The sequence below is a fragment of the Gigantopelta aegis genome, chromosome 4 (assembly GCF_016097555.1).
Source record: "Gigantopelta aegis isolate Gae_Host chromosome 4, Gae_host_genome, whole genome shotgun sequence".
Taxonomy (NCBI): domain Eukaryota; kingdom Metazoa; phylum Mollusca; class Gastropoda; order Neomphalida; family Peltospiridae; genus Gigantopelta; species Gigantopelta aegis.
Window position 1 is genome coordinate 33451234 of NC_054702.1, and position 14486 is coordinate 33465719.

At 41.3% G+C, this 14486-nt stretch overlaps 1 protein-coding gene across 3 annotated transcripts in view; it reads right to left on the reverse strand.

Annotated features, from left to right (window-relative positions):
- Positions 1–1796: 1796 nt before the first annotated feature.
- Positions 1797–14486, reverse strand: part of LOC121370424 (rho guanine nucleotide exchange factor 33-like) — a 38024-nt gene continuing 25334 nt past the window's right edge. Inside the window, exons 5-9 of one of the 3 annotated variants that reach the window (XM_041495640.1) lie at positions 14142–14233; positions 12101–12246; positions 10880–10982; positions 3158–3426; positions 1797–2217 (exon numbers count right to left, since the gene is read on the reverse strand). In XM_041495640.1, coding sequence (XP_041351574.1) covers positions 2008–2217; positions 3158–3426; positions 10880–10982; positions 12101–12246; positions 14142–14233 — 820 coding nt within the window. In that variant the 3' untranslated portion in view covers positions 1797–2007. The remainder of the gene's footprint in view (positions 2218–3157; positions 3427–10879; positions 10983–12100; positions 12247–14141; positions 14234–14486) is intronic. The other 2 variants (XM_041495642.1, XM_041495643.1) reach the window with 2 other exon arrangements.

Here is a 14486-nt window from a genome sequence, read left to right on the forward strand (position 1 = left end):
ATTACGTTGCACAATAACCACAACCCCCCCCACCACAACCACCCCCAATTACGTTTTGTCACATCCCATAATTCCCACACTCCTTAGTGCACGTTGCGTAGTTCTCGAATGATCCCATTATTCAATCATAAATAATAAAGAAGTAACATACCGCTGGTCAGTAAATGTTATATTTGACCGGATCAACTTTATTAAGTTTCAATATCTATAATACGCAATCTAATATCTCCCAGCAGAACTATTACATTGTAACAGTGTTCAAACTCGCACGTGCTGTTTGTCACATTATGTGACATCGGGTACGGCCATTACTTCAAAGGGAGTGAGTAGCACATTTAAATTAAAGGTGGGCTTTTTTCACTTAATTTACAACTATTGTAGTGATGTTTTTTTGTTGTTTTTTTAATTACAAAAACCATACCAAAAATGATTTAAAAAAAAACTAAATAAAAAAAAATAACATTTGAACAAAACGTACGAAATATATGTACACACCTTTTTACAAAATAAGATCGTCTGCTTAAAATAGCACAGCAAATGATAGTGCAGGGTGCACATTAAGTCAATACTTTACTTCCTACGTCCGTTCGGACTATGTAAACAGCGGATTGGACGTGTTGCGATAGATCCCAAATATGTGTTAACGCAAATGGATGAATTAAAACAAAAACTTGTATTCTTCTACCAAAACTGTATCAGGCAATCAGACAATGTAGGCATTATTACTAAAAACTACGACACAACAGACTGTATCAAAACAAGATACACCTAATTTGCATATCCAGGTCAGACTTGTTCGTCACGTGTTCGTAATCAATCGGAAAACCAAAACGAAAGCTAAATTTGTAAACATTTTTATGAGTTCAAGTGTTCACAATGAGAGCAACTTTGGGAATCTTTATTGGGAAACCGTTGGGTCGTAATTGGGAAAAGGTTTGATATTGGATTGGGAATTTACGTTAGGGGAATGGGGCCGTTCATCGGCCCCAAAATGTATGGTAGATTATACCCATCCTATAGGTACCTAAAGGGGGGGTCAGTGGGGCAAAGAAAACGGCCGAAGTGATTGGGTTAACATTACGGAAACCGAAATCTGCCGAAGTGATTCTCATTTAAAAAAAAAAAAAAAAGACTGAAAAAATAATTTCCACAATTTCTCTGACGACGGAAATCCATCTCACGACGGACAGTTAACAGCCATGGACATACTGTACACTGTATACAGTGCATTCCCCAATTCATATTTCCTGCCGTTTTTGCACACTTCACTCACCGGAAACGGAAATACAATTAAAGAAATAATTTTTTTTTTCAAAATGGTGGCTTTTGTTTTGATTTTTTCAATTGAAAATACCTTGAAATTTTTAGTTCAAAAAGTGGTTTTCGGCAAGTATTTTCACTTGACAACAATGGCGGCACGTCGCGGTCATTTTCAGGGATCGATAGCTGATTGTGACAGTCAATTTGATAATAAATTTGATAGTTTTACCAACAACGAAAATGACCAAATATTGCAATATGAATCGTAGTTTGGGTTTAAAAAAAAAATCTGGTCAGAAAACCACTGTTATCGGGAATAATGGCCACAAATACTGGACAGCTGGCCACAAATCATGATGCCCGTAAGTAAACGCAACTTTTTCGATTTTTTGCCTAATTTTAATCACCATTAGTGGATCTAAAATAATAAAAATTACAAAAAAACACACGAAAATAATACTTACCGATTCATATATGAACTTTATTTCATGTATTTATAAAACATTTAAGTGAATATATGTGAGTAAAAATTACAAACTTGTACCCACTCAACGTGGTTTTTGTTAAAAATTAATCCAGTAGTCTAAAGGTTAAGGTGTATGCTTTATTTTGTAATCAAAACAAGAGTTCAGAGAAATACTGCTTTGCCATTTGGACACCAAGCAGACGTCAAAATCTGCACAAACCTATTTATTCAATCAGTCACAACCAGTAAATAATGTGATAATGATCTTAGACTGGTGAAATTTAGTTTTGTAGACAGTAAGCTGGAATGTCCTGGAATGGTTTTATTTTGGTGTATAATGTTTTAAAATGGATGCCTTGTTTCAAAGACAAATATTGCCATACCTTAATGAACATCCTGAACTGCCTCGACTGAGCAAGCTGTCTCCTCAAGCAGCTGACAATGGCAGGGAAGTCAGACAGGTAGTTCTGATACAGGCTCATCAAGTTGTCCTGCAATACAGATGCTAATGAATGGACAGGCATTGTATGGACATAATGAATGAAAGGTGGGTGGGTGGGTGGATGGATGGATGGGTATATGTGTGGATGGATGAATGGATGGATGGATGGATGGATGGATGATGGATAAATGGATAAATGGATGCATGGATGATGGATGAATGAATGAATAAATGCATGGATAAATGAATGGATACATGGGTAAATGAATGAATGGATGGATGGATGGATTAATGAATGGATGGATACATGGATAAATGAATGGATGGATGGATGGATGGATAGATGACTGGATGGATGGATGGATGGATGACTCTTCAACATGAACAATGAAAGGGAAGGAATGGGAAATGTTTTTTTAGCGACACCTCAGCCGATTTTAAATTATCACTATGTGCTGTCTAATATAACATTATTGTAAAATTTGGCCTAGTTAAAGGGAAAACCTGTTGCCACCATATACCAAATAGAAGCATGGATCTTTTAAATGTGATTTTCATTACCCAGACCAGCACAACAATATTTTGTTCATTTACCAGCAAAAACCCAACAGGCTCATCAACTGCACTTCTATCTACTATAAAGTCTAAACCTTTTGTCTTTTAAAACCAAATGAATCAGAATTTTTCTGATGTAAAAAAAATCTTGTTATTTACACAGAGAGTAGCTAAACCTTGGTAGAGGTGGACCACAGTAGAACTAGATGAACAGATGTAAGAGACCCAAAACCCATGATGTGTCTGAATGAATGAATGGATGTTTAACAACACCAGAGCACCAAAATATCGATCGGCTATTGGGTGTCAAACAAGGTAAACCATGATGTGTCCGAAGGAATGAATGTATATTTAACAACACCCCAGAACTAAAATAACGATCGGCTATTGGGCGTCAAACAAGGTAAACCATGATGTGTCATTCATAAACCTACTACTTTCTGTGTGTCAGTGACTCTGGCCAGGACATCCCCGACAATTCCACTCCAGTTCCAGTGGAGGAGCCGCTCCTGTAGGAGGTGCTGGATCTGACCGTGCTGGTCGTACATCTGCTGCAGGTACGGGGGCAGCAGCAGGCTCAGTTCCCACGTGCTGATCACGTGACCCTCTTGCAGCGGGCCCAGGTAACCGTCCAGCAGGGACCACAGCCTTGAGATGTACTCTTTCTCAGAGTCTATGATGGCCTGAACCGCCTCTTGTCTTTCTGCAAATAAAGCAAGTGCACACTGTCAGTAGTACTTCGCAATATTATGAGGTAAACATAGAGTGGAGTTTTATGGTTTAAAAGCTGCAATTTATTCATAGTATAACCCAAAATACAAACAGGGCCTGTGCTTATAAAACTAGTAGTAGTTCATAATATTACGAGGTAAACATAGAGTGGAGTTTTATGGTTTAAAAGCTGCAATTTATTCATTGTATAACCCAAATTACAAACAGGGCCTGTGCTTATAAAGCTTTAAGAGTCTAGAATCAAATCTTTAATCATGCCATGCATACAGTTTGTATGGTATTGCCATAGTGTTTCAGACTCAGTCTTGAGTCTCGACTAAGCACCAGGCAAGTTTTAATAAACACGTTTCATTTTACTAGCAATAGATATTGCCAACTGCCAATAAGTATAAAACCCCTCACAATCTCTGAAATTTAGAATTTTTGTTTCTAATTTTCATTATTATTCACACCTACCTAGTACTAGCACAACAACATTGCTATACGACCCTGAGATATAACCTCCACTGCAGAATTATCTCCCCTTGCAGGATGTATAACCTACACCCGCACATGGGTAGACCGTATATCCTCGTTATCGATTCAAAGTCCGGAATGACTAAATAAAAAAAGACCTCCCTCGGGGTGGGTGGGAGTTAACGGTTGTTGTGCTAGTACTAGGTAAGTATGAGTAATAATGAAAATTAGAAACAAATTTTCTAAGTCTTATTCAACTTACCGTACTAGAACAACAACAATGCTATAACAGACGTGATATAACACTGTTAAAGCACGACAATTTAACATTAAAGGGAGGAGGTAAGAAAAGAAGGAGGACTTACCCATTCAACCAGTAGTGTTTGTCTGAAGTAATAATACAGTGAAAAGCTACCCACATCATATGAGGTATAAAATGTCAGTCACTTTTAAATTGAACAACTACAACCCCAATTAAAAGTAAACCAAGTTAACAAAGTGAGGAAACCCGCACACCAAGTAATGGTAAAAGACACTCGACTGCCCCAGATAGTCAACCATCCACCCCCCACTCTCCAAACAGGAGGTGGAGAACTATCTCCCAGAAAGTCTGCCGCTAGCGACCGGACAAAATAAGGGTCACCTCCTACTCGTGGCCCTGCACACTGACACAACTTGCTGCCCTGCAATGACTGATTGAATCCGCCGAGTTCCGTCCGGACCAACAGCCATGTCACGGAAATTAAACCCGTCAAACGTGTCGACCTTTCCAAAAACCCGCACTCATGACCTTGAAAATGTCCAAAGAATCATGGATATTAACCTTTAGACTACTGGATTAATTTTTAACAAAAACCACGTTGAGTGGGTACAAGTTTATAATTTTTACTCGCATATATTCACTTAAATGTTTCATAAATACATGAAATAAAGTTCATATATGAATCGGTAAGTATTATTTTCGTGTCTTTTTTTTGCCATTTTTATTATTTTAGATCGGCTAATGGTGATTAAAATTAGGCAAAAAATCGAAAAAGTTGCGCTTACTTACGGGCATTTATGGCCAGCTGTCCAGTATTTATGTCCATTATTCCCAATAACAGTGGTTTTCTGACCAGAATTTTTTTTAAAACCCGAACTACGATTCATATTGCAATATTTGGTAATTTTCGTTGTTGGTAAAACGATCAAATTTATTATCAAAGTAGCTGTTACAATCAGCTATCGATCCCTGAAAATTACCGCGACGTGCCGCCATTGTTGTCAAGCGAAAATACTTGCCGAAAACCACTTTTTGAACTCAAAATTTCAAGGTATTTTCAATTGAAAAAATCAAAACAAAAACCACCATTTTGAAAAAAAATCTTTTTTCTTTAATTATATTTCCGTTTCCGGTGAGTGTCGTGTGCAAAACGGCGGGAAATATGAATTGGGGAATGCACTGTATACAGTGTACAGTATATCGACTGACGTGACGTCGGGCGAGATATCTCGCCTGCAGTAGTCAGAAGGTTAAGGGAAGCAGAAATCGCCCGAATCTCATGAGGTCGAATGGAGAAATTCCGCAGAACATGATCACCCGTCTTCTCATATGCCAGTTTGATGGTTGCAGCAATCCATCTTGACAGGCTTGTAGGGCTTGCCTTTGACTGTATGCAGAACCAGAAAAACATTCCATTTAGGCAAAATGGAAGGCTTCTCAACTGTCTTTTGAACAGACTTAAACAAGTCATGCAACACAAGATTCGTGGAGAAATCTTGACGTCCACACTGCCTCAGAGTAGCCAAAATGGACGACCGGTGACTTCTCACTGTTTGAACCTTCAGCTGTCTTTCTTGGACAAGAGCCAGAAAGTACTCAGCTAAGTCATTAACAGTAGCTGACAAGGGATCCACGTCCCTCTCAGTTGCCCAACGAACCCAAGCGCGCCAGTGACACTGGTAGACCCTCTCCGTAGACTCGCGCTTCGAAGAGGAGACGAGCTCAGCAACCCGTTTAGAAAAGCATTGGTTTCGGAGGGAAACCCCGACAACCGCCACGCGTGAAGTTGGAAAACCTCCGGCTTCGGATGCCACTCTGTCCGATGCAGTCTCTGACTGAGCAGATTGGGTATCAACGGCTACCGCACCGGCTCCTGCACTAAAACTGACAGGAGCGGAGGAAACCAGGCTTGAGCTGCCCAACTCGGGGCTAGGAGCGTGACACGACAAGGTTGCTGTCTGATCTTTCCCAGAACCTTGCCAAGCAGATCCGGAGGGGGAAAGGCGTAAAAATCCAGTCCCGTCCAGTCCATGCTCAACGCATTGTACTCCAGTGCCAGTGGGTCTGGTACCGGCGATACAAACACTGGCAACTGACTGTTCAGGCGAGTGGCAAACATATCGAGTTGAGGACTCCCCCACAACTGAAGAACTGGATAAGCCACCGTACGGTGCAACATCCACTCCGCCTGAACCGGGGAACGACTCAAAGCGTCCGCCATAACGAACGAACCAAGGCCCCAATGGTATCACCAAATCCCAGTTGAGACCATCCCACACTCGGGACAAATGCCATTGAAGCGATCTCTTGAACCGTCTGAACCACACATTCAGCGCCACCAGCGATTTGAGATGGCCTATCAACACATGGAGCGTGCGCACCGACGCATTTTGCTCCACCAGAAGACGTTGCACCAACGTAGTGAAATTATGAAGTCGTGAATCCGTCAGAAAAACAGACGCCTCCACAAGGTTGAAAACCACCCCAAGATAAGTGAAAACCTGCGCTGGCACTAATTCCGACTTGACCCAATTGGGAATAAACCCCAATAGAGAATCATCTTGATCATGAACTCCACGCCCATGAGACATGCCGTCTGTGACGCCGCCGGAATTAACCAATCGTCCAGGTAATTGTGCATCTGTATACCCAACAGATGTACACGCCCCACCACTGCCGTTACTAACCGAGTAAAGACATGAGGGCTTGTGGCCAATCCAAACGGCAGAACTTGAAACTCGTAAGCTCTGCCGTCGTAGAGGAACCACAAGTACTTCCAAAAATCCTGATGGATTGGAACATGCAGGTAAGCGTCCTTCAAATCGATGGACGCCACCCATTCCCCCACCTGAAGCAAAGCGCGAACAGACTGAACCGTCTCCATCTTCATAGATGGAATAACGACGTACGAATTCAGAAGCTTCACGTTTAGAATTGGTCGCCATTCACCATTCTTCTTCTGGACAAAGAACAGATCCAAATCCACCTCCTGGATGGCTTTCTTTTTGAGAAACTCGATAACCATCTTCTCCACAAGTACTCGTTTGTCGACAGACGGTACAGCAGGTAACCGGGGGGAGGACGTCAGTGGAAGGGTGATGAAAACGGAATTTTGTATCCATTGCGGACAACTTACAAAACCCATGGGTCCAGATCTGGCAATTCGCGCCAACTTTGAACAAAATGGCGCAATCTGTCCCCCACAGGAAGATCTGCTAACGGAACCTCCGTAAGCAAATGTCGATTGTCCACGCACCCTCATCCCGGCTGCTTCCCACCCCTGGGCGCCTTGCCCCGAGCGGAACCACGAAAACGTGCCGTTCGACGAACCACGGGCATTTCTCGACTGCATGCCCGAATCAGACACAACAGGGATCTGATAACTGTCAAGAAAAGTCTATTTTTTAACAGGTGGAGGCTTAAAAGTAGATGCCGCCTGGCACTTACGATTAGTTCGGGACTGAGCAGCAGGGACAAATTTCACCGTTTCTTGGTCCATGACCAAGTTAAAATTGGTCCCAAAAAGTAAGGTTTCCCTAATACCCCCCTTCACATACACGGATTTTTCTTACGAGTGCTTACGGATCACCAACTCGTAGTCAATCGCAAGCATCCGTAAATAACTCGCTGGTATCCGTAAATAACTCGTCACAACTCGCAGACACTCTTAAGGATCCGTGAAAGGAGAGGCATTTGTCAAAAATCTTCTTATGATTGTCCACGGATTGAATTTTCAGTAAATAACTCGTAAGTATCGTAAACCGCTCGTAACAACACGTAACCATCCGTAAACTTCTCACAAGAATCCGTAAATGACTCAATTTTTGGTACGATTTGTTACGGTTAGTTCAAGGAGCAATTGTAGAAATTGTTGATATAACTGCAATCTGTTTCACTCATATGCCATGTTGTTTCTCTGGATGTCAGTTGTCGAATGATGATACATTGAGATTTGCAGGATATATATATTTTTTGGCAAAAAATCGTAAGGACTCATAAATACTCGTAACTCGTAACAACACGTAAACAGGTCGTAACTAACACGTAAAAGCTTCGATGAATAGTAACATTCCATAATATACTCGTAACAATCCGTAAAATGCCCGTAAGTTGCTCGTAGTTATCCGTGACAACTCGTAATAAATCGTGGAATTTTGCCGTAAATACATCGTAATAATCCGTAAATAGCTCGTAATAACTCGTAACAACTCTTAAATCAGTTGTAAAAGTCGCCAAATCGTAACGATCCGTACATTTGTGCGATCCGTAAGGACTCGTAAGAAAAATTCGTGTATGTGAAGGGGGCATTACTGAGCGACTACAAAAGTAGGTTTTAACCACACCCGTCACTCTCAGTCCCGCCAGGTAGTGATCCAGATGCAGAAGTAGAGTGTTGGTAAAAACACACCCAGCAAGCTGAGCGACATGATGAGAGACTTTAGAAGCCGCCAACAAACAACCCTTAGCCATCGGTGGAAGACCCGTGACTGCTTTATCTAACCCAAATAGGAACGTACCTAAATGGTTATTGACTTGAAAAAGAAGTTTAGATAACCTCTCCAAAGTCTCTAAATCCGTGAGTGGCACACTGACATTAGGAGACTGGTGGCAGTCTGCCTTCACCCTAGTGGAAATGACCGCTGGATGTGAAAGGAAGGAAGCTCCCAATGTCTTATACGAAGATGTGGACAAAACCTTCGCAGCAGACAATAGTTTCCCGGTAGCTAACCCTGCCGGAAACTCTTCCACCACCGCCATCAAAATACGATCGCTACCCGCAATCAAAGCATCAATCACCGCAAGAGATTCATGCGCCTCGTACGCTAACGGCAAGCCAAAATCCTGCCGCAGAGTGTCCGTCGCTAAAGGCCGGTTTCCAAACGAAACACCCATGTAAGACTGTACAGCCTCCTCCGACGGAATTGCATCTGCCCACACCAATCGGACCTGTTCCCGTACAAAACCAAGAACCGCCTGGTAATCATAATCGCCGTCTGGCGTACCATCGGCCAAAATGGGAATCTCATCCAACACCGAAACTGGTGCCGACCCTTCCCCCAAACTACGCACTGATTCGGGGGGAAACTCCTCTTCCGAAGAAGAAATTTTCTCAAACGACGCGACATGCGCTGACCGTAATGGAAACGAAAATGCATGGTCCAACCACGGTCTCGCTAGAAACTCCAATGTTGGAGGGACTGGTGGAGGCGATTCCTCTAACCAGGCCATGAATTTCTCAAAAAGAGAAACATAGTCCACCCCCCCCCACCCACCCCCCGAGTCCGCCCCTGAGGGCGACAAGAAACCATCGGACCCTAAACGAAAGGTTCCGCCCACGCAGTTGAGGAATAACGCCTGGAACCTCTACCCTGATCTGACAGGTCCGGATTGACCTTCGGTGTAGACACAGGCGCACCCAAGAAAGCTGCAGTTTCCATGATCCCTGCCGAAGCAGACAACGGGACTGGTGGTGTCAGTTGAACCGGACCGTCAGATAATTTGTACACGTATGAATCCTGCGCCGAATTCTGAAGCCAACGTACCACGTGTGGATTAGCCAATCGAGTTGACGTAGCCACATGCAAACGATCTAAAAGTTGATGACGCTGTACAGGCGCCCTAACAACAGAAGGGACGCCCACTGGCGTCGCACCCGGAACAACGCCACCCGGCTCCGTGACCGAGACAACGTTGTGAGACTTCACGATTTCACTAAGTGACTCGATCACTGAAGTAGCGCCAAAAGGCGCGTTGGCCGAAACAGCACCCTCGGACGCCACGACCAACCCTCCACCAGAAGTTTGGTGAGATAAACGGCGCAGCGAAGCAGACTTCATTCTAGAGCTAATCGACCCCTCCACAGAAGGACCAATAACCCTGCCCTCATCAGCAAGATGGGAGTCGGAACTGAGAGACACAGTCGTTCCTGCCACGACTGCACTCCCTCCGACTTACACCCCCGTTCCAACCGTAACAAGCGCCGCCTCCACCGACGGAGGCAAAAGAAAATCCCCAGGAGGAACGGAGCCCGACCTGGAAGAAGCAGGGAGCAAAAGTGCCCCCTCCGTGCCAAGCGGCGCTTCGGGTTTACTGGTATCACCATGAAGATGGCGAACAGACGAGGAGGCGCCCTTGCGCTTACCATTTGTCCGCGAGCTCTTTGAACTGGACAACGACTTGCCGACCAACGGCAAATCGGTATGGAGCACGACCCCAGAGGTTGCCACTGTGCTCCGCCCGTCCTGTTCACGTCTAATCATCCTCTTATGCCCGACATAACAAATGCTGATCAAACTGGGGCAGTCGTTTAAGACAACCCCCATCGGCACACACAACCAACCGGTTGGAGCCCAAGGAAGCCGTGTCAAGACATTAACCTCCAATGTAAATCATCCAAAAGACCTCGTATGACAGAGTAAAACAAAATTACAAATTAATAAACAATTTGACAATTTGTTTTACTACAGAACTCGAACACGACTGCAGAATCAAAAACGAGGATATACGGTCTACCCATACACAGGTGTAGGTTATACATCTGGCAAGGGGAGATAATTCTGCAGTGGAGGTTATAACTCAGGGTCGTATAGCATTGTTGTTGTGCTAGTACAGTAAATTGAATAAGACTATACTAAAGTGAGCTTGTTTTGTACAATAAGAGTTGGCATAAATTACTATCTATAATAAACTAGACAATGGATGTTACCAGCATCAGAAGTCCTCTGGACGTCTGTTGGATTGCTGTTTGGAGAAGGAAAGCTCTGCTGGGTGCAAGATTTCTCATCTTTGTAGTCTCTGCGCTCAAGACTCTGTTGTAATAATAAGGTTACTTAACACTTGAAAACTCAGTAACATTACATCAAAATGTCTACAAAGGTTGGTTGATACTATTTTGAGCTCTCAGGGCTAAGATCGCTTTGTGGAACGGGTCCCTGGGCCCATGCATATAAAATGTTAGAGGCCAGACTCAAATCTATAATCTTCAAAAAAGGTAGGGGAACATGAAATATTAATGTTAATATCAACTATTAGACCGAACATACATTTTGACCACAGACATCCTTGTAAACAACATTCCGGTCTGTTTATCAACACACCGAAACTCATTCCATAGTTTGCACATGCATCACGCAGTTGCCCCATACACGTGTGTGGGGTGTCATTCTCGATTTTGACAATTTCCAGGAAGGTGCATTAATCACTGTGGAACATTATTTCTGTCAATCTTTTTTATTCTGTTGCTCATACAGTTGTTATTGTTTTGGTTTTAGTCATTTTTATTGTTTGAATTTGCGATTTACTGATAAAAAACCGTCTTAAAACTTTCAAATTTCACTTCTGACCCCAATAGTCCTTTAAGATCTTTGATGGTCATAAAATCTACTGTAATGTTTGCCCAATTAATTCACTATTATCATATAAACATTCCCCACAGTTAATATACCTTACAATTTTGGCAATTGTAAATTCTTATTAGAGTTCCCATACTTTTTTTTTAAGAGTATATAATGACGTCACATACATACAATTTATATGGTATGTTTTAGAAGCATTGGGCCTTGACCCCCTGAATCAGTCATTTATCCTCTGTTGTACAGGCCATCAGTTCATTGTCTGTAGCAAATCAAGTACTTTTGATTTTCTATTTAATGTTTACCTTGTGCTTGCTATAAATAATTTATTTTTCAAAAACCAATGCTAATGCAATTAATGTTATAAATTAAAAATGTATTTATTTACTCCTAAGTGGTAATAGGTAGTACTTATGATACAATTTTTCGAAAGCTATAAATGTAATGAGCCACTTAACATGATAAAACACTTTCAATTCACTTTTAAGATTACTAATTCTTGTATTAAATAAAAAAAAGTGCATTTATATACCCAAAGCTGTAACAGAATGTCTATGATGCCACATTCAGCTAACCTGAGACCACTCCTGGAATGCATCCTCATCACTGGAGTCTGGCAACTCTGGCAGAAGACACTTCTCCTCCAGGGCCTGCAGCAGATTGAGACACTTGCAGGCAGAGGCCATGATGCCATCTTCCACACTACTGTCTGCTACATTCACTACAAGTACACATTGCATCATGTTGTAGTTGAGCAAACATAACCATTTTTCTTATTCACTACTGTCTGCTACATTCCTACAGGTACACATTACATTAAGTCACAGTTGTGCATACATAACCATTTTTCTTATTCATTACTGTCTGCTACATTCACTACAAGTACACATTACATTAAGTCACAGTTGTGCATACATAACCGTTTATCTTATTCACTACCGTCTGCTACATTCACTACAAGTACACATTACATTAAGTCACAGTTGTGCATACATAACCATTTATCTTATTCACTACAAGTATACACTGCATTAAGTCACAGTTGAGCATACATAACCATTTATCTTATTCACTACAAGTACACATTACATTAAGTCACAGTTGAGCATACATAACCATTTATCTTATTCACTACTGTCTGCTACATTCACTACAAGTACACATTACATTAAGTCACAGTTGAGCATACATAACCATTTATCTTATTCACTACTGTCTGCTACATTCACTACAAGTACACATTACATTAAGTCACAGTTGTGCATACATAACCATTTATCTTACTACTGTCTGCTACATTCACTACAAGTACACATTACATTAAGTCACAGTTGTGCATACATAACCATTTATCTTACTACTGTCTGCTACATTCACTACAAGTACACATTACATTAAGTCACAGTTGAGCATACATAACCATTTATCTTACTACTGTCTGCTACATTCACTACAAGTACACATTACATTAAGTCACAGTTGAGCATACATAACCATTAATCTTATTCACTACAAGTACACATTACATTAAGTCACAGTTGAGCATACATAACCATTTATCTTATTCACTACAAGTACACATTACATTAAGTCACAGTTGTGCATACATAACCATTTATCTTACTACTGTCTGCTACATTCACTACAAGTACACATTACATTAAGTCACAGTTGAGCATACATAACCATTTATCTTATTCACTACTGTCTGCTACATTCACTACAAGTACACATTGCATTAAGTCACAGTTGTGCATACATAACCATTTTTCTTATTCTACTACCTGGATGTACCCCATGGTAAAATGCTCGACTGATGCATGGTAAGTTTAGGACCGATTGGTATATGCTGGATGGTGCATATAAAAGATCCCTTGCTGCTAATCGAAAAGAGTAGCCCATGAAGTGGTGACAGCGGGTTTCTTCTCTCAATATCTGTGTGGTCCTTAACCATATGTCCGACACCATATAACCATAAATAAAACATGTTGAGTGTGTTGTCAAATAAAGCATTTCCTTATTCTACTAAGATCATATTCCCAAGTAGAAGGTAGATTAGCTATTGCTAAACTTTCATGAAAGAAATATTGAACATGTAGTTTAACTTGTCTCAATTTGTGATTTTTCTACAGTATTACCAAAACATTGATGTTTTTACCAGCAGATGTGACAGCAAAAAACACCCTACTTTACTGATGTTTTCAGACCAATTACCCTTCCATTGTTCCAACAAGTGCCCCACAACTGGTACATCCAAGACCATACTTCTTGGTCAATGGGGGGAAAAACCCAAAAGAAAGATTCTTTGTATATTTCTTACCCATGTGGCGGCAGCAGTTCTTTTTATCTCTTTGTCTAAAAATACCAAATAGTGGTACATATTTAACTCTTATTTTAAAGTATATTTCTTAAAATTTTCCACCAATAAATTAGCATATTTTACCATTATTTGTAGATATTTTTTAATATTTCACTGAACCATCTTTCACTAATAACAAGAAAAAACTTATTTTCTAAGGGAACTTGACCCCTAAAAACGTTGCTGGACACAGTCTAGACACCCCCTGCAGAATTTTCTGCAGAAGCTCCTGGATATATAAAAAGAAACTAGCACACCTTGCTGTTCTCTGCTGTGATGTAGCTGATGATCAGATTCTCCTTGAGACCCACTGTTAGAGGTCGCCCCGTTCATATCAGACAGCTGAAGTCTGCAACAGAACAAAAACACCTGGCTATATTTAGCTTTAGACAACTTACACACAACTATTCTCTTTGTGTTCAAAGTATGCAATGTACATGTTACATGTCAAAGATAATAATGCCAAATGCACAAAGCTACAAAGTCCCATACCAGACTGTGAATTTAGGAGGATTCCATACCTGCGCGAATCCTAGATTTTGGGTCGAAAGTGTAAGATGAGATGGAATCCCAAAACATTTATATTAAATTACTGTTAAAAA